General features: G+C 44.3%; 1 protein-coding gene across 3 annotated transcripts; it reads left to right on the top strand.

The window, feature by feature from the left end:
- The first annotated feature begins 311 nt into the window (after positions 1-311).
- On the top strand, positions 312-21,383 carry LOC124033759 (hepatocyte nuclear factor 4-beta-like). 3 transcript variants are annotated; one of them, XM_046345996.1, is made up of 10 exons: positions 312-928; positions 4,173-4,269; positions 11,553-11,647; positions 14,235-14,341; positions 15,124-15,279; positions 15,485-15,572; positions 15,799-15,951; positions 19,105-19,395; positions 19,678-19,800; positions 20,527-21,383. In XM_046345996.1, exons 1-10 carry the CDS (start codon positions 814-816, stop codon positions 20,652-20,654), a joined length of 1,353 nt encoding a protein of 450 aa, XP_046201952.1. In that variant the 5' UTR covers positions 312-813; the 3' UTR covers positions 20,655-21,383. The 3 variants fall into 3 exon arrangements, with proteins under 3 accessions (XP_046201952.1, XP_046201950.1, XP_046201951.1); XM_046345994.1 differs by having other exon boundaries at positions 313-928; positions 4,104-4,269; XM_046345995.1 differs by having other exon boundaries at positions 314-928; positions 4,104-4,269; positions 19,105-19,368.
- The last annotated feature ends 1,483 nt before the right edge of the window (positions 21,384-22,866 follow it).

Genomic DNA, 22,866 nt, shown 5'->3' with positions numbered 1-22,866 from the left:
AATAATACTCAAACTTGAGAATCGGGCATCTTTTGTCCATAGAAGTCTACTGAAATTACAAATATCAAACATTGAGCAGCGGGACTGAAATACCTTGAATTCTCAACTGACCTGCAGTAACTGATAACACACTGTAATGATGACCTTTGATCTGGTCATATACTTTAGGTTTTGCTGTCCTTTTTTCCTCAGCTGTAAAAATGATTAAGATAAGGTAGCTCATTGACTGTTTTGGCTGTTTTTTCTCTTCCCAGTGAGTCATGTTTACCTGCCTACATCTGAACCCTCACCTTTATTATACTCTACTCTGATAAGAGTCGCAAACAAACAGTGGGTCAAATCTCAGTGTCTCTCTATTTCCCTCCTTTAGAAGGCCGTTTGGGATCTGTCACACTGATCTGGAACATTAGCTACCAGCTAAATACATACTGGATAACTTGTTCTGTTATACAACCTGAGTAAGAACTGCCTGCCAGGAATACTGGGATGAGAAAAGGAAGAATCTAAAAGGAACACATGATTCACTGGGCCAAGGAAAACATCAGCACAGGACAGGAACCAGGACTTTGGAGGCCTGTGACGAGTGGAGGAATAGCAGCGTCACACAGAATGACAACACATTGATTTACCTGAGCTAGACAATCAGGAAGACCCAGAGGAATTAAGTGATTGCGCTGAAATAGTGGCTAATTTTGGAACAGAGTGGTGAACTGAAGAGGAAGGTCGTGCAGCAGCCTGTTCTGGTTCCTTTGCTCATATAAATCAGACTTTTATTTGGGCCTAGTGTGGCCTCCTGAAGCAGTGACCAGAACCATGAAGCTGTCAGGGAATGTGTTGCATCTGGACTCCACAGACTACAGCACCACCCTTGATCCCTCCTACACCATGCTGGAGTTTGACAACCTCAGGGTGTTTCCTGTAGAGACCGGTACGTCTGGTATAATGACACCTTTACCTGTCTGTCTTTCACTCATAGACTGGTGCACAACAATACCAAAACACTGGTCTGACATTTGAGGGGGTTTATATGATATTCAAAGGACATTCAAATAATATAAAAATTGAATATCCATTCATTTTTATAGGTTCAAATTCATGAGTAGATCTTGGTAACTTTTTAAAACCTGTTCTTTCCATTCAGATGGGGAGGGGGGGGAGCTTGCATAAGACACAGTGCCCTTGGAAGAATATGGTTTTAAAAAGTACTCTCAGCACTTTACAATGTACTGTGGCAAGAAAAAGTATGTGAACCCTTTGGAATTACCTGTATTTCTGCATAGATTTGTCATTACATTTGATCTGAGTCACAACAATAGACAAACACAGTCTGCTTAAACTAATAACACACAAACAATTATACATTTTCATGTTTTTATTGAACACACCGTGTAAACATTCACAGTGCAGAGTGGGAAAAGTATGTGAACCCTTGGATTTAATAACTGGTTGACCCTCCTTTGGCAGCAATGAACTCAACCAAAAGTGTTCTGTAGTTGCGGATCAGACCTGCACAATGGTCAGGAGAAATTTTGGACCATTCATCTGTACAAAACTTTCAGTTCAGCAATATTCTTAGGATGTGTGGTGTGAACCACTCGAGGTCATGCCACAGCATTTTAAATCGGGTTGAGGTCAGGACTCTGACTGGGCCACTCCAGAAGGCATATTTTCTTCTGTTGAAGCCATTCTATTGTTGATTTACTTCTGTGTTTTGGGTCGTTGTCCTGTTGCATCACCCAACTTCTGTTGAGCTTCAATTGGCAGACAGATAGCCTTGTATTCTGAAAACTTGGGAATTCATTTTTCCGTTGATGATAGCAAGCTGTCCAGGCCCAGGCCCTGAGGCAGCAAAGCAGCCCCAAACCATGATGCTCCCTCCACCATACTTTACAGTTGGGATGAGGTTTTGATGTTGGTGTGATGTGCCTTTTTTTCTCCACGCAGTGTTGTGTGTTCCTTCCAACCAACTCAACTTTAGCTTAATCTGTCCACGGAATATTTTGCCAGAAGGGCTGTGGAAAATCCAGGTGTTATTTTGCGAACTTCCGACGTGCAGCAATGTTTTATTTGGACAGCAGTGGCTTCTTCCGTGGTGTCCTCCCATGAACAACATTCTTGTTTAGTGAATTACGTATCATGGACAAGTCAACAGAGACGTTAGCACGTTCCAGAGATTTCTGTCATTCTTTAGCTGACACAAGGATTCTTCTTAACCTCATTGAGCATTCTGCACTGTGCTCTTGCAGTCATCTTTGCAGGACGGCCACTCCTAGGGAGAGTAGCAACAGTGCTGAACTTGCTGCATTTACAGACAATTTGTCTTACCGTGGACTGATGAACATCAAGGCTTTTAGAGATACTTTTGTAACCCTTTCCAGCTTTATGCAAGTCAACAATTCTTAATCGTAGGTCTTCTGAGATCTCTTTTGTTCAAGGCATGGTTCACATCAGGCAATGCTTTTTGTGAATAGCAAACTCAAATTTGAGTTTTTTTTTTAGGGTAGGGCAGCTTTAACCATCTCCAATCTCATCTCTTTGTTTGTACTCCAGTTTAGCTGACTCCTGACTTAAATGAGCTTTTGGAGAAGTCATTAGCCTAGGGTTTCACATACTTTTCCCACCCTACACTGTGCATGTTAAATTATGTATTCAATATAGACAAGAAAAATACAATAACTTGTGTGTTATTAGTTTAAGCACACTGTGTTTGTCTATTGGTCTATTGTTGTGACCTAAGATGAAGATCAGATCAAATTGTATGACTGATTTATGCAGAAATCCAGGTAATTCCAAATGGTTCACATAATTTTTTTCTTGCCACTGTAGCTCTCATGCACACAGGAATTTGTAAGACCATTTTCTCATGGATACAATGACATCAGCTCTCATTCCACAAAATGCTGTGAATACAACGGTCATTACTCCCGACAATACTGAGGGTGATCTAAAGACGTCCCTCTTCTGCTTTCCCTTATAATCTCATTTGAACTTATCATTATCATCATTAGGAGTCTGTTCTGCTGAATCAGGTCCTTTCTTTGGCACTTTTAAGGAGATGCTTTACCAGCAGACTGCTCTCCAAGGCAGATAGCTGTGTGGCAGATGTATTCTAATCTCTTAATTCAATCGAACTTATATTTGACCACAGAAAGCAGTCTCCATGTTAAATTGTTATCCCTGGCTGCTCAGTCTCCCAACTCTAAGTGTGCAATTTAAATACATTACAGCCTGGGGGCATTGTCCCTGTGACTGCACAAACACTACACCAACAAAGTATATTTGACGGTCAGTGGTTTTAAGAGAGACAATCCTGCAGCGATCGAACACTGACAGGACACAATTTAGAGCAACACTGAGGGAGATTGAATTAAAATGGAGCTCCCAGTGTAAAATTAGCCAGTGGACTTGTCTTTGCCACTGACCTGAATCTGCTTTAATTAAATGGGGAGTTTCCTCTTCCTCTGAGTAATAAGCAGCAGTGGTCCTCTGAGGGCCTGTGAGTCTGGCAGTAACATACAGCAGTGATATCTCTACCTATAACCCTGCTTTTATTACCCCCTCCAAACCTCATCAGACCTGGGGAACAACACAACTCTGCCATTGTTCTTACAGCCCTATAAGCTCACAATCAACACTTCTGCCTTTGAAAGTTGTGTTTTTATGTGCAGCACAAGGTTATTACCCTTCACAGAGGTGGAATGAACAGGGATTCATTAATCACCTTAGCTGATGATGGCGTTGATTAATTATTCGCTCTGTAATCGTGCTTATCTGCTGTCACACAGTGTTGACTATCTCTCAGCTGAGTGATCCGCTCTCTGCAGACACTGTTGGAGCTTATTAGCAAGGCTCGGAGATGTTTACTTATTCATCAGCAATGGGGGGCGCTCTGTAAAAGTAGAACAGTGTCCTACAAGACCCTATTCCATTGTGCATCTCCAAAGCTTTCTAATGTTAGCCTGAGGTCATCAGTAATATATATATCCTCGCATGTCTCTCCCCAAGTCTCAAGAGTGAATTGAACACATGCAGTAGCTACACACCAGACCTCCAGTGTGCTGTAGTGTATGAATCTCAATCATTTTCTTGTGATTGACTGACAGAGTTAATGATGCCGGAGCCTGCCCCTCTGCTGCCACAGACCAATGGGAGTGTGTGTTCCATATGTGCAGACAGGGCCACAGGTAAACACTACGGTGCTTCCAGCTGTGACGGCTGCAAGGGCTTCTTCAGGAGGAGCGTCAGGAAGAACCACGCCTACACCTGCAGGTGAGACTCATCACCACACATGTCACTAAAAAAGAGGACTACATCTCAAATGACACCCTATTCACAATATATTGCCCTTTTTTTTTATTTTTTTTTTTATCTGATCCAACCTGTTCTCAGAGCATTTCGTATTATTCTGTAAATAAATCCGCAGCACTCCATTTAATATGATATGTCTTAACCGACTTGCCAAAACTATAGTTTGTTAACAAGAAATTTGTGGAGTGGTTGAAATACACTTAGGTTGGAGTCATTAAAACTCGTATGTAAACTTCCGACTTCAACTGTATGTATTCATTTGTGGATGTCCATCACCCATTTAGTATTATATATGTTACGAATTACAATTCATATTATATGTTACGAATTTGCTAAATATATGAGATGTTATGGTGGCTAGGTGGCTACCGTTAGCATAAGCTAGGGGTTGGTGGTTAGGTTTAAGAGGGTTTCTGTTTATGCTGGTATCAAGCCTTGGGTTGCACGGGTCAATTACAACTTGGTGGTTAAGTTTAGGACTAGGTTAAAGGGCTAGGTTTAGGGGAAGGGTTAGCTAAAAGGATGAAGGTTAGGGGAAATGTTAGCAGAAAGGGTTCGCTAACATGCTAAGTAGTTGCAAAGTAGCTAAAAAGTAGTAAGTAGTTAAAGTTGCTAATTAGCTCAAATGATAAAGTTGTCTGTGATGAGACTCAAACTCGCAATCTATTGGTTTCTAGATGTTTGCGTTATACACCCACCCATACACCTCGACCAACCACCGTATTTTAAGTAACCATCTGTCTTATGTAAGCATACCAAATGTAACATACTGTATCATACTAATTTCAGTGTCCCAGATTTACAATTACTCTGTTACGTCTAGTATGAGACCAGGCTAGATCCCCTTTAATGCGCTACTTTTGACCTGAGACTAAATGGGGAAATAGGGTGTCCTTTCAAATCAAACTTTATTTGTCACATGCACCGAATACAGCAAGTGTAGACTTTACCGTGAAATGCTTACATACCAAGAGTGCAGTTCAAGAAGAGTTAAGAAAATATTTACCAAGTAGACTAAAATAAAAAGTAACACAATAAGAATAACAATAACGGGGCTATATACAGGGGGCACCGGCATCGAGTCAGTGTGCGGGGGTACAGGTTAGTTGAGGTAATTTGTACATGTAGGTGGGGGTGAAGTGACTATGCATAGATAATAAACAGCGAGTAGCAGCGGTGTCCAAAAGGGAGGGTGGTCAATGTAAATAGTACGGTGGCGATTTAATGAATTATTCAGCAGTCTTATGGCTTGGGGGTAGAAGCTGTTGAGGAGCCTTTTGGTCCTACACTTGGTGCTCCAGTACCGCTTGCCGTGTGGTAGCAGAGAAAACAGTCCGTGACTGGAGTCCCTGACAATTTTATGGGCTTTCCTCTGACACCGCTTATTGTATAGGTCCTGAACGGCAGAAAGCTTGGCCCCAGTGGAGTTCTGGGCCGTTCGCACTACCCTCTGTAGTGCCTTACGTTCAGATGCCGAGAAGTTGCCATACCAGACGGTGATGCAACCGGTCAGGATGCTATCGATGGTGCAGCTGTAGAACCTTTTGAGGATCTGGGGACCCGTGCCAAATCTTTTCACTCTCCTGAGGGGAAAAGGTGTTGTCGTGCCCACTTCATGACTGTCTTGGTATGTTTGGACCATGATAGTTCGTTGGTGGTGTGAACACCAAGGAACTTGAAACTCTCAACCCGCTCCTCTACAGCCCGGTCGACGTTAATGGGGGCCTGTTCGGCCTGCCTTTTCCTGTAGTCCACGATCAGCTCCTTTGTCTTGCTCACATTGAGGGAGAGGTTGTTGTCCTGGCACCACACTGACAGTTCTCTGACCCCCTTCCTATAGGCCGTCGTTGTCGGTGATCAGACCTACCACTGTTGTCGTCAGCAAACTTAATGATGGTGTTAGTCGTGTTTAGCCACGCAGTTGTGGGTGAACAGGGAATACAGGGAATACAGGAGGGGACTAAGTACACACCCCTGAGGGGCCCCAGTGTTAAGGATCAGCGTGGCAGATGTGTTGTTGCCTACTCTTACCACTTGGGGGTGGCCCGTCAGGAAGTCCAGGATCCAGTTGCAGAGGGAGGTGTTTAGTCCCAGGGTCCTGAGGTTGGTGATGAGCTTCACGAGCACTATGTTGTTGAACGCTGAGCTGTAGTCAATGAACTACATTCTCACACAGGTGTTCCTTTTGTCCAGGTGAGAAAGTGGAGTGTGATTGAGATTGCGTCATCTGTGTATCTGTTGGGGCGGTATGCGAGTTGGAGTGGGTCTAGGGTGTCCGGGAGGATGCTGTTGATGTGAGCCATGACCAGCCTTTCAAAGCACTTCATGGCTACCGACGTGAGTGCCACAGTGTTTTAAACATGTACATATTTCACCTTTATTTAACCAGGTAGGCTAGTTGAGAACAAGTTCTCATTTACAACTGAGACCTGGCCAAGAGAAAGCAAAGCAGTGCGAGACAAACAATACCACAGTTACATGTGGAATAAACAAGTGTACAGTCAACACAGTAGAAAAGAGTCTATATACAGTCTGTGCAAATGGCGTGAGGTAATGCAATAAATAGGCCATAGTAACGAAGTAATTATAATTTAGCAGACTAACACTGGAGTGATAGATGAGCAGATGATGATGGGCAAGTAGTGATACTGGTGTGCAAAAGAGCAGAAAAGTATATAAAAACAATATGGGGATGAGGTAGGTAGATTGGGTGGGCTATTTTTAAAGTTAGTAAGGGAAATATAAGTATCCAACTTCTGCAATTTTTGCAATTCGTTCCAGTCATTGGCAGCAGAGAATTGGAAGGAAAGGAGGCCAAAGTAGGTGTTGGCGTTGGGGATGACCAGTGAGATATACCTGCTGGAGCGCGTGCTATGGGTGGGTGTTATCATGACCATTGAGCTGAGATAAGGCGGAGCATTACCTAGCATAGACTTATAGATGACCTGGAGCCAGTGGGTCTGGCGCCGAATATGTAGCGAGGGCCAGCCGACTAAAGCATACAGGTCGCAGTGGTGGGTGGTATAAGGGGATTTGGTAACAAAACGGATGACACTGTGATAGACAACATCCAGTTTGCTGAGTAGAGTATTGGAAGCTATTTTGTAGATGACATCGCCGAAGTCGAGGATCGGTAGGATAGTCCGTTTTACTAGGATAAGTTTGGCGGCGTGAGTGAAGGATGCTTTGTTGTGAAATGGATTGGAGATGTTTGATATGTGTCTGGTAGGAGAGTTTACAGTCTAGCCAAACACCTAGAATATGTGGACAACTACAAATACCTATGTCAGAACCGTCCAGAGTAGTGATGCTAGTCGGACGGGCAGGTGCACGCAGCGAACGGTTGAAAAGCATGCATCTGGTTTCACTAGCGTTTTAGAGCAGTTGGAGGCCACAGAAGGAGTGTTGCATGGCATTGAAGCTCGTTTGGAGGTTAGTGTCCAAAGAAGGGCCAGATGTATACAGAATGGTGTCGTCTGTGTAGAGGTGGATCAGGGAATCATCCGCAGCAGAGCAACATCGTTGATATATACAGAGAAAAGTCGGCCTGAGAATTGAACCCTGTGGTACCCACATAGAGACTGCCAGAAGTCCGAACAATAAGCCCTCCAATTTGACACACTGAACTCTGTCTGCGAAGTAGTTGGTGAACCAGGCAAGGCAGTCATTTGAGAAACCAAGGCTATTGATACTGCCGAAAAGAATACTGTAATTGACAGAGTCGAAAGCCTTGGCCAGTTCGACGAAGACAGCTGCACAGTACAGTCTTTTATCGATGGCGGTTATGATATCGTTTAGTACCTTGAGCGTGGCTGAGGTGCACCCGTGACCAGCTCGAAGCTTTGCAATCTTTAGGGATCTCGAACGATACGCAAGAGGTTGAACAGACTAGTAATAGGGGTTGCAACAATGGCGGCGTATTTTAGGAGAGGGTCCAGATTTTCTAGGCCAGCTGATTTGTACGGGTCCAGGTTTTGCAGCTGTTTCAGAACATCTGCTATCTGGATCTTGGTGAAGCAGAAGCTGGGGAGGCTCGGGCAAGTAGCTGCGGGGTGTGTGGAACTGTTGGCCGGGGTTGGGGTAGTCAGGAGGAAAGCATGGCCAGCCGTAGAGAAATACGTATTGAAATTTTCGATTATCATGGATTTATCGGTGGTGACCGTGTTACCTAGCTTCAGTGGAGTGGGCAGCTGGGAGGAGGTGCACTTGTTCTCCATGGACTTTACAATGTCCCAAAACCTTTTGAGTTAGAGCTACAGGATGCAAATTTCTGTTTGAATAAGCTAGCCTGACTGACTGTGTTGGTTCCTGAACAGTTGCATATCGTGGGGACTATTCGATGCTATTGCAGTCCGCCACAGGATGTTTTTGTACTGGTCAAGAGCAATCAGGTCTGGAGTGAACCAAGGGCTATATCTGTTCTTAGTTCTACATTTTTTTGAAAGGGGCATGCTAATTTAAGATGATGATGGTAGTTTTAAAGAACGACCAGGCATCCTCGACTGACGGGATGAGGTCAATATCCTTCCAGGATACCCGGGCCAGGTCGATTAGAAAGGCCTGCTCGCAGAAGTGTTTTAGGGGGCGTTTGACAGTGATGAGGGGTGGTCGTTTTGACAGCGGACCCATAGCGGATGCAGGCAATGAGGCAGTGATTGCTGAGATCCAGATTGAAAACAGCAGAGGTGTATTTGGATGGCAAGTTGGTCAGGATAATATCTATGAGGGTGCCCATGTTTACGGATTTAGGGTGGTACCTGGTGGGTTCCTTGATAATTTGTGTGAGATTGAGGGCATCTAGTTTAGATTGTAGGAGTGCTGGGGTGTTAAGCATATCCCAGTTTAGGTCACCTAACAGAACGAAGTCTGAAGATAGATGAGGGGCAATCAATTCACATATGGTGTCCAGGGCACAGCTGGGAGCTGAGGGGTGTCTATAACAGGCGGCAACAGTGAGAGACTTATTTCTGGAGAGATTAATTTTAAAATTAGAAGCTCAAACTGTTTGGGCATAGACCTGGAAAGTATGACAACTTTGCAAGCTATCTCTGCAGTAGATTGAAACTCCTCCCCTTTTGGCAGTCCTATCTTGACAGAAAATGTTGTAGTTGGTTATGGAAATCTCAGAATTGTTGGTGGCCTACCTAAGCCAGGATTCAGACAAGGTAAGGACATCAGGGTTGGCGGAGTGCGCTAAAGCAGTGAGTAAAACAAACTTAGGGAGGAGGCTTCTGATGTTAACATGCATGAAACCAAGGATTTTCCGATTACAGAAGTCGACAAAGGAGAGTGCCTGGGGACACGCAGGGCCTGGGTTAACCGCCACATCACCTGAGGAACAGAGGAGGAGGAGTAGGATGAGGGTACTGCTAAAGGCTATCAAAACTGGTCGTCTAGTGCGTTGGGGACAGAGAATAAAAGGAGCAGATTTCTGGCCGTGGTAGAATACATTCAGGGCATAATGTGCAGACGGGTATGGTGTGGTGCAGGTACAGTGGAGGTAAGCCCAGGCACTGAGTGATGATAAGAGTGGTTGCATCTCTGGACACGCTGGTGGGGTGGTCATCATTTCGGCAGGTTACCTTCACTTCCTTGGGCACAGGGACTACGGTGGTCTGCTTGAAACCATGTAGGTATTACAGACTCTGTCAGGGAGAGGTTGAAAATTTCAGTGAAGACACTTGACAGTTGGTCCACACATGCTTTGAGTACACGTCCTGGTAATCCGTCTGGCCCAGCGGCTTTGTGAATGTTGACCTGTTTTAAAGGTTTTGTTCACATTGGCTACCGAGAGCGTTATCACACAGTCATCCAGAACAGCTGGTGCTCTCGTGTAAGCTTCAATGTTGCTTGCCTCGAAGCGAGCATAAAAGGCATTTAGCTCATCTGGTAGGCTCGCCTCACTGGGTAGCTCACGCCTGGGTTTTCCTTTGTCATCCGTAATAGTTTTCAAGCCCTGCCACATCCGACGAGCGTCAGAGCCGGTGTAGTAGGATTCAGTCTTAATCCTGTATTGACGCTTTGCTTGTTTGATGGTTCGTCTGAGGGCATAGCAGGATTTCTTATAAGCGTCCGGGTTAGAGTCCTGCTCCTTGAAAGAAATACATCGAGACTACTTTAGTATTAGACATTGCGCACCAGCTGTTATTAACAAATAGACACACACCCCCACCCCTCGTCTTACCAGAGGTAGCGTCTCTGTTCTGCCGATGCATGGAAAATCCTTCTACCACTATATTGTCCGTATCATCTTTCAGCCACGTCTTGGTGAATCATAAGATGTTACAGTTTTGATGTCCCGTTGTTAGGATAATCTTAATCGTAGGTCATCAATTTTATTTCCCATTGATTGCACGTTAGCAAGAAGAACAGATGTTAGTGGGAGTTTACTCGCTCGCCTACGGATTCTCAGAAGACTGTATTTGAGATACCACCAAGGTTCTGTTAGAACTGCAGGTCATTGGAATTATTATTATGCTCACTATTGTCCACCTCCAACCCACATGACAACACAGAGACAAATTTACTGCCAACGACTAGGGCAGCTGGTCATTTTTTTTTTTTGCTGAAATTCTGGTAAAGTACTTTCTTTTACAGTGTTCAACCCCCATCTCAATAACTGATTACTTTTTCTGGTGGTACAGTTCTCAACCACATCCATTGTGAAGTGAAAAGTATGAGAGTTGAATTGGCCAAGAATAGGAAGCCAACTTCTGTGTCATAGTCTCTGGGTTTTGTTCAGACAAAGAGAAAATAACCTTAATATAGTGGTTGAAGACTCCAAGTCATTGGTGTGATAAGTTTTCCTCTCTTACATGTGAGAAGTCGATTTTACCACACTGTATAGACTATAGGAGTTGTCATTTCGCAGGTATCTATGAAAGGTGGTTATATGTCTGGAACTAAGTGTTAGGAGCCTGTCTGAACATGTGTATGTCCACAACACAGAAATTGTACAGCACTAATCTGACGCCATCACAATTACAGAAGCCCATAGTGTGAGACTTATGTCTGATTGTGCGTTACAGAATCTTACAACTGTTGTATTGAAGTGTGTGTGTGTGTGTGTGTGTGTGTGTGTGTGTGTGTGTGTGTGTGTGTGTGTGTGTGTGTGTGTGTGTGTGTGTGTGTGTGTGTGTGTGTGTGTGTGTGTGTGTGTGTGTGTGTGTGTGTGTGTGTGTGTGTGTGTGTGTGTGTGTGTGTGTGTGTGTGTGTGTGTGTGTGTGTGTGTGTGTGGTCGGCAGGTTCAGCAGGCAATGTGTTGTGGACAAAGACAAGAGGAACCAATGCCGTTACTGCAGGCTTCGGAAATGTTTCCGAGCAGGCATGAGAAAGGAAGGTGAGCGAGTTTTTTTTTTTTTTTTTTTTTTTTAATCATGACATAGATTTTACATACTGTATGGCACCATACTACAAAGTAATTACACAAATTGCCACATTATTAATTAAAAATATATATTTTTAAAGCCTACCAGCACGCACACACACACACACACACACACACACACACACACACACACACACACACACACACACACACACACACACACACACACACACACACACACACACACACACACACACACAGCATTTTGTTTTTAAAGCCATAAGCATACATGCAAGTTGACAAATCACAATATTTACCCACATTACATAACCATGTCCAATGCCAAGGGGGGAATTGGGGTTGGCCATGCACACCAGATGGGGGTGGGTAGTGGAGGCTCAAGCAGGGGTAGTGAGTGGGGTATAGTCTACAAGGTGCTATTCCAAATCAAATTTTATTTGTCACATGCTTCATAAACAACAGAATATTAGAAAGCTAATAACACGTAGAATAAATACACGGGGTAACAGTACAGAGTCCATGTGCAGGGGTATCTAGAACCTAAAAGGTTTCTTTGGCTATCCCATAGGATAACTCTTTGAAGAACACTTTTTGGTCCCCGGTAGAACCCTCCCAAAAGGGTTCTCCTATGGGGACAGCCGAAGAACCCTTTTGGAACCCTTTTTTCTAAGAGTGTATTCGCCTCTTACTGTGAGGGAAATGCAACAAGATCAACATGCCGCTCTCTTGAGCAATACTGAGTGAGTGGCTGTTTGCAATGTGCACTGTAGACCTTATCTTCCACTGGCTGCGGCAGATAACCAGGAGAGAGAGAGACGGGATTAGAGGATCCATGAATGGCTCCTCACATGAATAATTAACATGGCTGAGCATGGGCAAATATTTGCTCTGGCTTTTTCAAGAGATACTTCTCTTTGCTGAGCCCTTATTCCAGAGGAATGTTACGTAAGAGAGAAACTGAAAGCTGAGCCCCCTTAGTGATAGTCAGGGAGAAAGATTCAAACATTTGCCATATTAATTTTGCAGACCAATCAATTAGCATTTAAGAAACAGCAAAGCTATGCCAGAAAATATCAGAACATGCCATTTTGAAAATTTGTATAAGCCTATGGTTTAATGTTTTTCAATTTTACATTAATCCGGACAACAAATTCTAACAAACCATTTTTGACAATCATTATTTGTACTACTCCTATTCTCCTTGCTGAATGTCCACAACCACTTTCAATCTATCACTTCACGTATGCTCCGTGGAGGACTAATTTGTGACATCACCCATGGCCATGTCTCCAAGGCAGAGGTCTCTCTCGGTCTCTGCAGCTCCAGTTTGATTAATAGGGTCCTGATTGGCTGCTGAGAGGTCAGCTGTGGTGACTGATTGCTCTCAGACTGGGGCTTGTTGTCTGACTTTGTGGAGCAGACTGAAATCAGGCTGAGGTCATCCATTGTAATGATACAGGCACAGAGGTCACTATGAGACAGTCTCCTCTGTCAGACACAATCCCAATCATCAGGCCCTGTACTGTCAGCCTCCTGTCATGCCTTCCTTTGCCTAATTACATAGTCAGGTTTAATATGTTGGCAAAATCAGAATCAAAATTACAGATGTTACTTTTCATACAATGGGGAATTTGGAAATTGAATTTGCACTGAAATAGTCTCAATACACTTGAGTTTCAAAATTAAGTGTATAATAAAAATGTTTAATGCAATATGCAACAATTTCAAATATTTTACTGATTTAAAGTGCATATAAGGATGTAGTCAATTGAAATAAATTCATTAGGCCCTAATTTATGGATTTCACATGCCTGGGTATACATATGCATCTGTTGGTCACAGATACCAACAAAAAACATTGCCTCACAATGGGCCTCAGGATCTTGTCACGGTATTTCTGTGCATTCAAATTGCCATCGATAAAATGGAATTATGTTCGATGACCTTACCTTATGCCTGCCCGTACCATAACCCCACCGCCATCATAGGGGACTTACAACGTTGACATCAGCAAACCGCTCGCCCACATGACATCATACATGTTGTCTGCGGTTGTGAGGCCAGTTGAACTTACTACCAAATTCTCTAAAACAATGTTGGTAGAGAAATTAACATTAAATTATTTGCCAACAGCTCTGGTGGACATTCCTGCAGTCAGCATGCCAATTGCACGCTTCCTCAACTTGAGACGTCTGTGACATTATGTTGTGTGATAAAACTGCACATTTTAAAGTGGCCTTTTATTGTCCTCAGCACAAGGTGCACCTGTGTAATGAATCGATTATGCTGTTTAATCAGCTTCTTGATATGCCACACCTATCAGGTGAATGGATTATCTTGGCAAATTTGTGCACAATATTTGAGAGAAATAAGCTTTTGTGCGAACTTCCTGGGATCTTATATTTCAGCTCATGAAACATAGGAACATCACCTTACGTGTTGCATTTAGATTTTTGTTCAGTGTAGGTGTATGCTATAATTACAGCATTACCCTTCCATTGATTATACTTTGTACAAGTAAAACAGTGAACACAAGAAATCCTGGGACTCTCCCTCCCTCCTATTCTTTTATTTCCAGCTGTGCAGAACGAGCGGGACCGCATCAGCAGCCGCAGAGGAGAGGGACAGGGGTTGGGCACTCTGTCAATCAGTGTACTGCTACAGGCAGAGGCCAGCATGCATCAGGTAAGAGACTGTCACTATAAAACCTCTCCCTATTCACAGCCACAGAGTGCTCCAGAGGCTTCCATTTCCCATACAGCCCAGAGTAGAGCCCCTTATCTGTTTCTCAGAAACACAGCAGTGGCATGGCTAGAGATGGAGAGGATACAGGCTGCACTTTAGACAGCCGGCCATTAAGGTCCCCTGGAGATTCAAGCTGCAGACTGGATTCAGTTACTTCTTAGAAATTGCCAAATTGCCCAGAGAGACTCGCATCTGATCACAGCAGTCCTATGTAATGGCAGTGCCTGGGCTTGGATTGTGTGCCAGCGTTCAATTGGCTTCAAATACATAATAACAACCAGATATCCTCTTTGTATGCGAAAGGAATGCAGCAGAAATTAATTGGATGATTGACAAATGAACCACAATTTGGCCAGGCTGTTTTCCATTTGGGTCAAGTTTTCATGCAATGTCTCCTTCAATGTGAGTTGTGTGCTGAAGGGGCTCTGATCACCATCCAACAGCATCGTTGCAGAGACAGACCCACCAACAAGACACATCCAAAATCCATTTCTCATCTTACACCCTTATATTCTCTATTACCACCATTCTCTGAAGTGACCTTTCCCCCACCCAATACCCTACCTGCCTCTGCTTGCTCTGCCCTTCACGATTGTCCAAGCACCCATCATCTAACCCATGCACCCTGCCCCATCCATCTCCTCCAACCCCCTCTTCATTCTCACATTACACTGACACCTAGGGCCAATATGGAACCTCTCATTATTGTGTGCCACTCTCAGTTTCCAGCCCTGACCTCTCCTATGAGCTGTGACATCAACACCAAGAAGATAGCGCTTGTGGGGGACGTGTGTGAGTCCATGAAGCAGCAGCTCCTCCTGCTGGTGCAGTGGGCCAAGCGCATCCCCGAGTTCTGCAGCCTCCCCGTTGACGACAGGGTTTGGAACTATGGATGTTATCCTACTTAATGTGTCTGTATGAACATGTGAGCTGCACCTGTCTAAGCAGGCGGTCACATTCAGCCCAGCTGTCTTTGTGTTGGGTTTTGGATCACTAGCTGTTGGAATACTCACGTTGCAGGGAGGGCTGTCTGTGTAATGGCTGCTATGTGTTGTCTCTGTGCTGTGTCTTGTCTATGTGCAGGTATCCCTGTTACGAGCCCACTCTGCTGAACACCTCATCCTAGGGGTGGCTCGACGCTCCCTGCCTTACAATGACATTATCCTTCTGGGTAAAATATATAGATCTCAGCTGAGTCTGGGATGTGCTCTCATCTTTGTTATATAATGAAAAAATAATTTGCCCAATGTTTGATACTAGTAATGTCGACAAGCTATGCTGCTTTTACCATATGTGTATATTGATAAAGGAAGCATACTTACCTAATGTATAAAGTTATACTTACAGTTTTACTTAACTTATATTATAAGTATTTCATATGTGGATTGTGTTTGCAGGTAATTACTTTGTGATCCCAGTGAGCGGTCCTGAGGTGGAGATGTCCAGGGTGGCTGCCCGGATCCTGGAGGAGCTGGTCAAGCCTCTGAGAGAGCTGGACATCACCGACAGCGAGTTTGCCTGCCTTAAAACCATAGTCTTCTTCAGTCCTGGTCAGTCAGTCCTTTGGTCACCACCAGCCACCCCCTTGCCCCTCCTTACCTCTTCTCACCTCTCCTCTGTCCTCAGACAAAGGAAGAGACCTTCGCCAGGAATCTTTTTATTTCACAGTTGTTCTCTCCTGGGACTGTCTCGGCTCTCTCTGTGCTCTGTGCTTGGCCCCCTCTTGGTTTGTCTTGGCCTGGCGGTCTGGTTTCATCGTGTTCTGGGAAGAAACTATTCATATCTGGGCGAGGTTTTGGCAGGGAGAGGTGACTGGCTGCTGGACTTTACAGCCTGCTGGCCTGAGGTGGTGATTACAGCAGCAGAGCCAGGCCACCGGTCTGACAGACTGACTGGCCAAACTGGCACAGCAGTGCACAGCAGTACACATCAGCATCAGGCCAAGTCTGACACAGATGACTGACTACCTACAGAAATAAACACACCGCATGTGTGCTCAGCTCTGTCCTGTGTGACCCTGCCCTACTACCTTTACCTAACCTTTCTCTAATAATTTCAGTTTAGTTTATTACACATAATGCATTTCAATTAGTAAAGAAGTATATTGTATAATGTCCCCACAGCAATCCCATCTCTCTCTATTCTCATAGGACCGCAGCTTGAGGATTTGTCTCTCTTAATCTCCCATTCTCTCTGTCTCAGGGCTGTGTAATAAGAATTGTTTATCGCACAGTGGCTTCACTCTGTCTCTCAGTATAAGCATACTGTACATGTATGTGTCTCATGTACTCTATGTAAAGATGGCCCCGTACTGTATGGCTGCTGTCTTATGTGCTCTGACCCAACTTTTCTATTTTGTGACTCTTTTGGCGTTTATCTTTTTCCTATGATCAACGGAATCTTTTGGACATCAGATCGATAGTTAATAACCTCAATTCTGACTTCAACTTCGATTCCTCTGCCCTGGTCTCTTTGTGTACCTACAACTGTTATTGTGACTGCTGAATACACTAAGTGTACAAAACATTAACACCTTCCTACTATTGAGTTGCACTGATGGAAGTGGATTTAACAAGTGACATCAATAAGGGACCATAGGTTCCACCTGGATTCACCTGGTCAGTCTATGTTATGGAAAGAGCAGGTTCTTAATGTTTTGTACACTCCGGGTATATTCCACCTCAGGACAACAACAACATCAAGCTGGCACTTGACAAACTGTACAAGACTATAAACAAGCAAAAAACAATGCACCCAGAGGCTGCTTTTCTTGTTGCCAGTGATTTTAATTCCGCATCACTAAGACAGGTGATGCTCAACTTCTATCAACACGTCTCCTTCGCCACTTGGGGCGTTAAAGTCCCAGACCACTGTTACTCAACCCGCTATGCAGACCCTCAACACATGGGCCCACCAGCGGTGTGTGCTTATACTCCCTGTTCTCCCATGATTGCGTGGCTACGCACGACTCCAACTCCATCGTCAAATTTGTCCGATGACACGACGGTGGTAGGCCTGATCACGAACAGCCATGAGACGGACTACAGGGAGGAGGTTAGAGACCTGGAAGTGTGGTGCTAGGATTACAACCTCTCCCTCAAGAACTAGAACAGGGGGCAGGCAAAACGACAGGTCAAGGGCAGGCAGAGATCAGTAATCCAGATCAGAGTCCAAAAGGTACAGAATGGCAGGCAGTCTCGGGGTCAGGGAAGGCAGAGGTCAATAATTCAGGGTGGTGTGACAAGGTCCAGAAACGGCAGTCAGGGTCAGGGCAGGCAGAATGGTCAAACTAGAAAACAGGAACTAGAAACAGACAGGAGCAGGGGGAAAAACATTGGTTGGCTTGACGAACAAAACAAACTGGCAACAGACAAACAGATAACACGGGTATAAATACACTGGGGATAATGAGGAAGATGGACGACACCTGGGCGGGGAGTGGAGACGAGCACAAAGACAGGTGAAACAGATAAGGGTGTGACAGTACATGCCACACGGTCTCTGAGAAAGGCCTGAAAAATTGCCAAAGACTACAGCCACCCGAGACATGGACTGTTCTCAATGCTCGTGTCCGTCAGACTATACCTTTGCATCAAGGCTCAAACCAAAAGACTCCTAAACAGCTTCCATCCCATGGCCATAAGACTGTTAAATGGCTAACAACTACTGCTCCCCCTGAAACCTACGCTGCTGCTAAAATTAATAGTGATTTGATTTATTACTACCATTACGCTGCTGTTCAATGATTATTGATTGCCATTACCATTAGTATCTATCTACAGTTGAAGTCGGAAGTTTACATACACTTAGGTCGGAGTCTTTAAAAACTCCTTTTTCAACCACTCCACAAATTTCTTGTTAACAAACTATAGTTTTGGCAAGTCGGTTAGGACATCTACTTTGTGCATGACACAAGTAATTTACCCAACAACTGTTTACAGACAAATTATTTCACTGTATCACAATTCCAGTGTGTCAAGTTTACATACACTAAGTTGACTATCTTTAAACAGTGAATTAGGTGTACATGTGGATATATTTCAAGGCCTACCTTCAAACTGTGCCTCTTTGCTTGACATCATGGGAAAATCAAAAGAAATCAGTCAAGACCTCAGAAGAAAATTATAGATCTCCACAAGTCTGGTCCATCCTTGAGAGTAATTTTCAAATGCCTGAAGGTACCACGTTCATCTGTACAAACAATAGCACGCAAGTATAAACACCATGGGACCACGCAGCCGTCATACCGCTCAGGAAGGAGACGTGTTCTGTCTCCTAGAAATGAACATACTTTGGTGCGAAAAGTGCAAATCAATCCCAGAACAACAGCAAAGGACCTTGTGAAGATCCTGGAGGAAACAGGTACAAAAGTACCTATATCCACAGTAAAACGAGTCCTATATTGACAACCTGATAGGCCACTCAGCAAAACCACCATAAAAAAGCTAGATTACATTTTGCAACTGCACAAATTACTTGTGTCATGTACAAAGTAGATGTCCTAACCGACTTGCCAAAACTATAGATTGTTGACAAGACATTTGTGGAGTGGTTGAAAAACTAGTTTTAATGACTCCAACCGAAGTGTATTTAAACTTCCGACTTCAACCTGTTTTTGCTTTGTCATTATGGAGTATTGTGTATAGATTGATGACTCTCTCTCTGTGTAGTATTAACCCTACCTCTCTCCCCCTGTCTCTCAGACTGCCCAGGGCTGGAGGCCCCTCAGACAGTGCGTCGGCTGCGTTTCCAGGCCCAGGTGCTGCTGGATGAGGCCACCTGTGAACAGCGGGGGCGTTTTGGAGAGCTGCTGCTGATGCTGACCCCCCTGCAGAGTGTGGCCTGGCAGATGGTGGAGACCCTGCAGCTGGCCAGGCTCCTGGGGGAGCCCAGCGTGGACAGCCTGCTGCAGGAGATGCTGCTGGGGGAGGGGGCCACTGGGGGCCTGAGACAACGCACAGGGCACGGTACACTCCAGAGGGGAGATACTTACAGTAAAAACCCTCAAACTGAATACCACTAACTTTCACTGGGTTGCCTTACAGATTAACAACAGAGGTCAATAACAATTCAAACCTAAAATAGGTCAACTTTCAATTCCCACAATCTAATCTGTCCACTGTGCATTGTCTTCTCTTATGTTCTTATCATACTGTTTCATTGTGAACTCTCATTACTGACTTGAGAGTATTCGTAATGAGGGTAACCTTTGAGCTCTTATGGTAACTGGATCAGTGTAGTAGTATACAGCTATTCTCTTCTCTGGTCCTCCTCAGGTCCTAACTCAAATGTAATGGCGTTCCCCCAACCCCAAGATCACACCTTGTCTCAGGACCTATTCGGAGGCAATGCCGGGTTGCCTAGCAACTTCACATCAGTCATCCTACCTGTTCCTAGCTGTGAGTACCCCAAAATGCGTCTAAGGACAAGTAAATATATGTTGTGTACTAGCATGTATTAGCTAGCTAGAGCAAACAAATACATCATAGTCACCTTGCATGACACCTTTATATACACACACACACACACCTGTATTTAGCTGTGCAGCAGGGGCGTGAAACCTCAGACGCTGGTTTCCTACCTGTGTCCAGACTGTCAACAGGTTTGCTTCACTGAGATCTCCTCACAACAACAAGCAGCATGGTGCTCCTAAGTAAAAGTCTGTCTCGCCAGCCTCATGGTGCTTCATGGTAGCTGTCGGAAAAGACTACCTGAGTAATGCCCCCACGCTGTCAAACAGAGGAATAACACACAATGATCTCACTGTCCCCAGTGTTTTATCACCCTCACAGAGCCAGCCTGGCCCCACAGGGGGCACATGGCCCAGACTGCTCCCCTTGTTTCAGGCCCTCTAACCCAGCCTCGCTTTACAGGAACCTGGGCCCTCTCACCAGCCCTGGTCTTCAGGCTCAGTCCCTACAGCTCTGACCTCACCTGAGGGATGTTGATGTCTGTCTCCCATCATTAATATTCCTATAATTACTACCTTAAGTGTCTTTTCTAGGGGATTAGCTCACCAATGGTAACTTAACGTCCTGAAAGAGTACTGTTACGGACCTGTAGTAAAAGCCATGCAATTTCAGTCTGTGTGTAATGCCAGTCTGATGCCTGTCTCTCTCCAACAGCTCTGCCAGTGGTGCCTCTGCTGCCCACACAGACTGGCACTGAGGTGTACAGACATGGAGAGGGGGCAGACATGCCCATAGAGTCTGCCCACAGCATGCCCATGGCTCCTGTCCACACCTGCCTCTGAGAAGCAGACCAAGCAGCAGCAGCTACTATACAGAGAGGAGAAAAAAGCTGTGTGGTCTAAACATGCACGCGCACACACACACACACACACACACACACATCTAATCCGCGTTTGGTTTGAGTAAAATGTTGTTGTTTTTTAAAGATTTGAATAACCACTTCGAGGAAATACAACACGTTTTCAGTGCAGCCCTCCGAGCCTCATTGAAGACCGACTGCGGCTCCTGGGGCAAAATGAGTTGCACACACCTGACCTGGTGTTGGTGCATCCAGGCCGTACTACTATATGAACACAACATGAAGTAGAGGCTGTTACATTGATACTACTAACCCAAAAATGGACTTTGACTCAGCCAGCCAGTCCTCTCCCTTATCCACCTTTGCACAATGCACATTACACACAGGGAATATGATGCACACAATTAATAATTGATCAGGAATTGTTCTTTATGTTAACCATTCACTGACAATTAATATCATAAAATCAATAAAGACCACAGCTCAATAGTATGTTATCTTTATTAGATCATGGTTGGGTGAGTGAGTTGTGTTGGCATGTTAATTAAAGACAGTGATGTCGCAGTGGTGAAGTAAGAACAATTTCATGTTTTTTTTTATATTCAGGATCATTGTCCATGCAGATGTTGGTACTGTTAAACATTTTAAAGTTACTCATAATGTTTTTTTTATTTTTAAAGGAAATAAATGAAAAATACATTTGTAGAGCCTGCTAAATGTGTAGTGTCTCTTGCTTTGGATATATGTTAGGTTTCATTCTGTAAGGGTGTAGGCCTAATGTGTGAAGTGATACTTTGTAACAAGCTACATACTGATAATTCAGTGATGACTGTGAGTGTAGGATATGTGACATAACTGCAGAGGGCGCACTTAGCCTGTTCAGAAAATCTGACTGTTCCACTTCCCCTTTGAGCACTTGAGGCAAACCTGAGATTACCAACTCTTGGCAGGTTATCCAAGGTAACTCACTGACTGTCCAGGGTCAGATATTTCATGGGGTATTAGACTCTTCCCTCGCCCAGACTTGAAGTGGTGTTTTTGGAGTTATTTTCATATCTCTCTGTACATGAGAAAATATGCATGTCGGTGTGAAGTAGGGACACCTATTGACCCCAAGGTACATGGTTAAGTAATCTATAAGCTATGCTTTCCAGGTTGGTATGTAATGTATGTCTGAGTGCTATGTGTATTGCATGTCTATATTATAAAGGCTGACCTCTCTCTAGCTGGAGTGGGGCTTCAGGTCAGATTCCAGCATCTGCATCTTAATCAGTTGCTTAGGGTCTTAAACATAAGCATCTTAAATGTTTGCTTAGGGCCCCTGGCCACTCGGTGGACCCCAACCAAAACATTATATACATTACTTTTTTATTTTACCTTTATTTAACTAGTCAAGTCATTTAAGAACAAATTCTTATTTTCAATGACTGCCTAGGAACAGTGGGTTAACTGCCTGTTCAGGGGCAGAACGATAGATTTGTACCTTGTCAGCTCAGGGATTGAACTTGCAACCTTCCGGTTAATAGTCTAACGCTCTAACCACTAGGCTACCCTGCCGCCCATTTGGTATAGAAAGTCACCACCACCTTTCAAAATGTTCACCTTTTGTTGCCTTAGAGCCTGAAATGTACACACAGTAACCCACAATATCCAAGTGAGAAAAAAAATGAGAAAAAAAAATACTGAAAATGTATTACAAGTAAAACAGTCAAATACCCTGTCTGGATAAGTGAACATGGTGGAACCACCTTTTGCTTGAATTACAACCATGAGGTCTCTTTAAATATGTCTCTAACTTTACACACCTCGACTGTTCAATATTTGCCCATTCTTCCTTGCAGAATTGTTCAAGCTCAGTCAAATTGCATGGTGGCCACTCATGGACGACACTCTTCAAGTCATTCCACAGATTATTGATGGGATTTAAGTCTGGGCTCTGACTAGGCCACTCAATAACATTCATCTTCTTGTGCTTCAGCCACTGTACCGTTGCTTTGGGTCATTGTCATGTTGAAACGCGAACCATCTTCCTATTTTCAACTTCCTGGCAGAGGGCTGCAGGTTCTCCTCAATAATCTGTCGGTATTGTGCACTGTCCGCTGTGCTCCAGTCCCTGCTGAAGAGAAACACCCCCACAACAGGATGCTGCCACCACCGTGCTTTACTGTAGACATGGTGTTCTTTGGGTGGAAAGA

Source organism: Oncorhynchus gorbuscha, linkage group LG04 (genome assembly GCF_021184085.1).
Source record: "Oncorhynchus gorbuscha isolate QuinsamMale2020 ecotype Even-year linkage group LG04, OgorEven_v1.0, whole genome shotgun sequence".
In the NCBI taxonomy this organism is placed as follows: Eukaryota; Metazoa; Chordata; class Actinopteri; order Salmoniformes; family Salmonidae; genus Oncorhynchus; species Oncorhynchus gorbuscha.
This window is presented reverse-complemented; position numbering and strand designations above follow the sequence as displayed.

Excerpts from the sequence above, each read along its gene's own strand:
- LOC124033759 (XM_046345994.1), top strand. The coding sequence starts at position 814 with ATGAAGCTGTCAGGGAATGTGTTGCATCTGGACTCCACAGACTACAGC. Across the intron at positions 15,280-15,484 it reads GCCTCCCCGTTGACGACAGG|GTATCCCTGTTACGAGCCCA; the intron begins GTTTGGAACTAT and ends GTCTATGTGCAG. Across the intron at positions 15,573-15,798 it reads CAATGACATTATCCTTCTGG|GTAATTACTTTGTGATCCCA; the intron begins GTAAAATATATA and ends TTGTGTTTGCAG.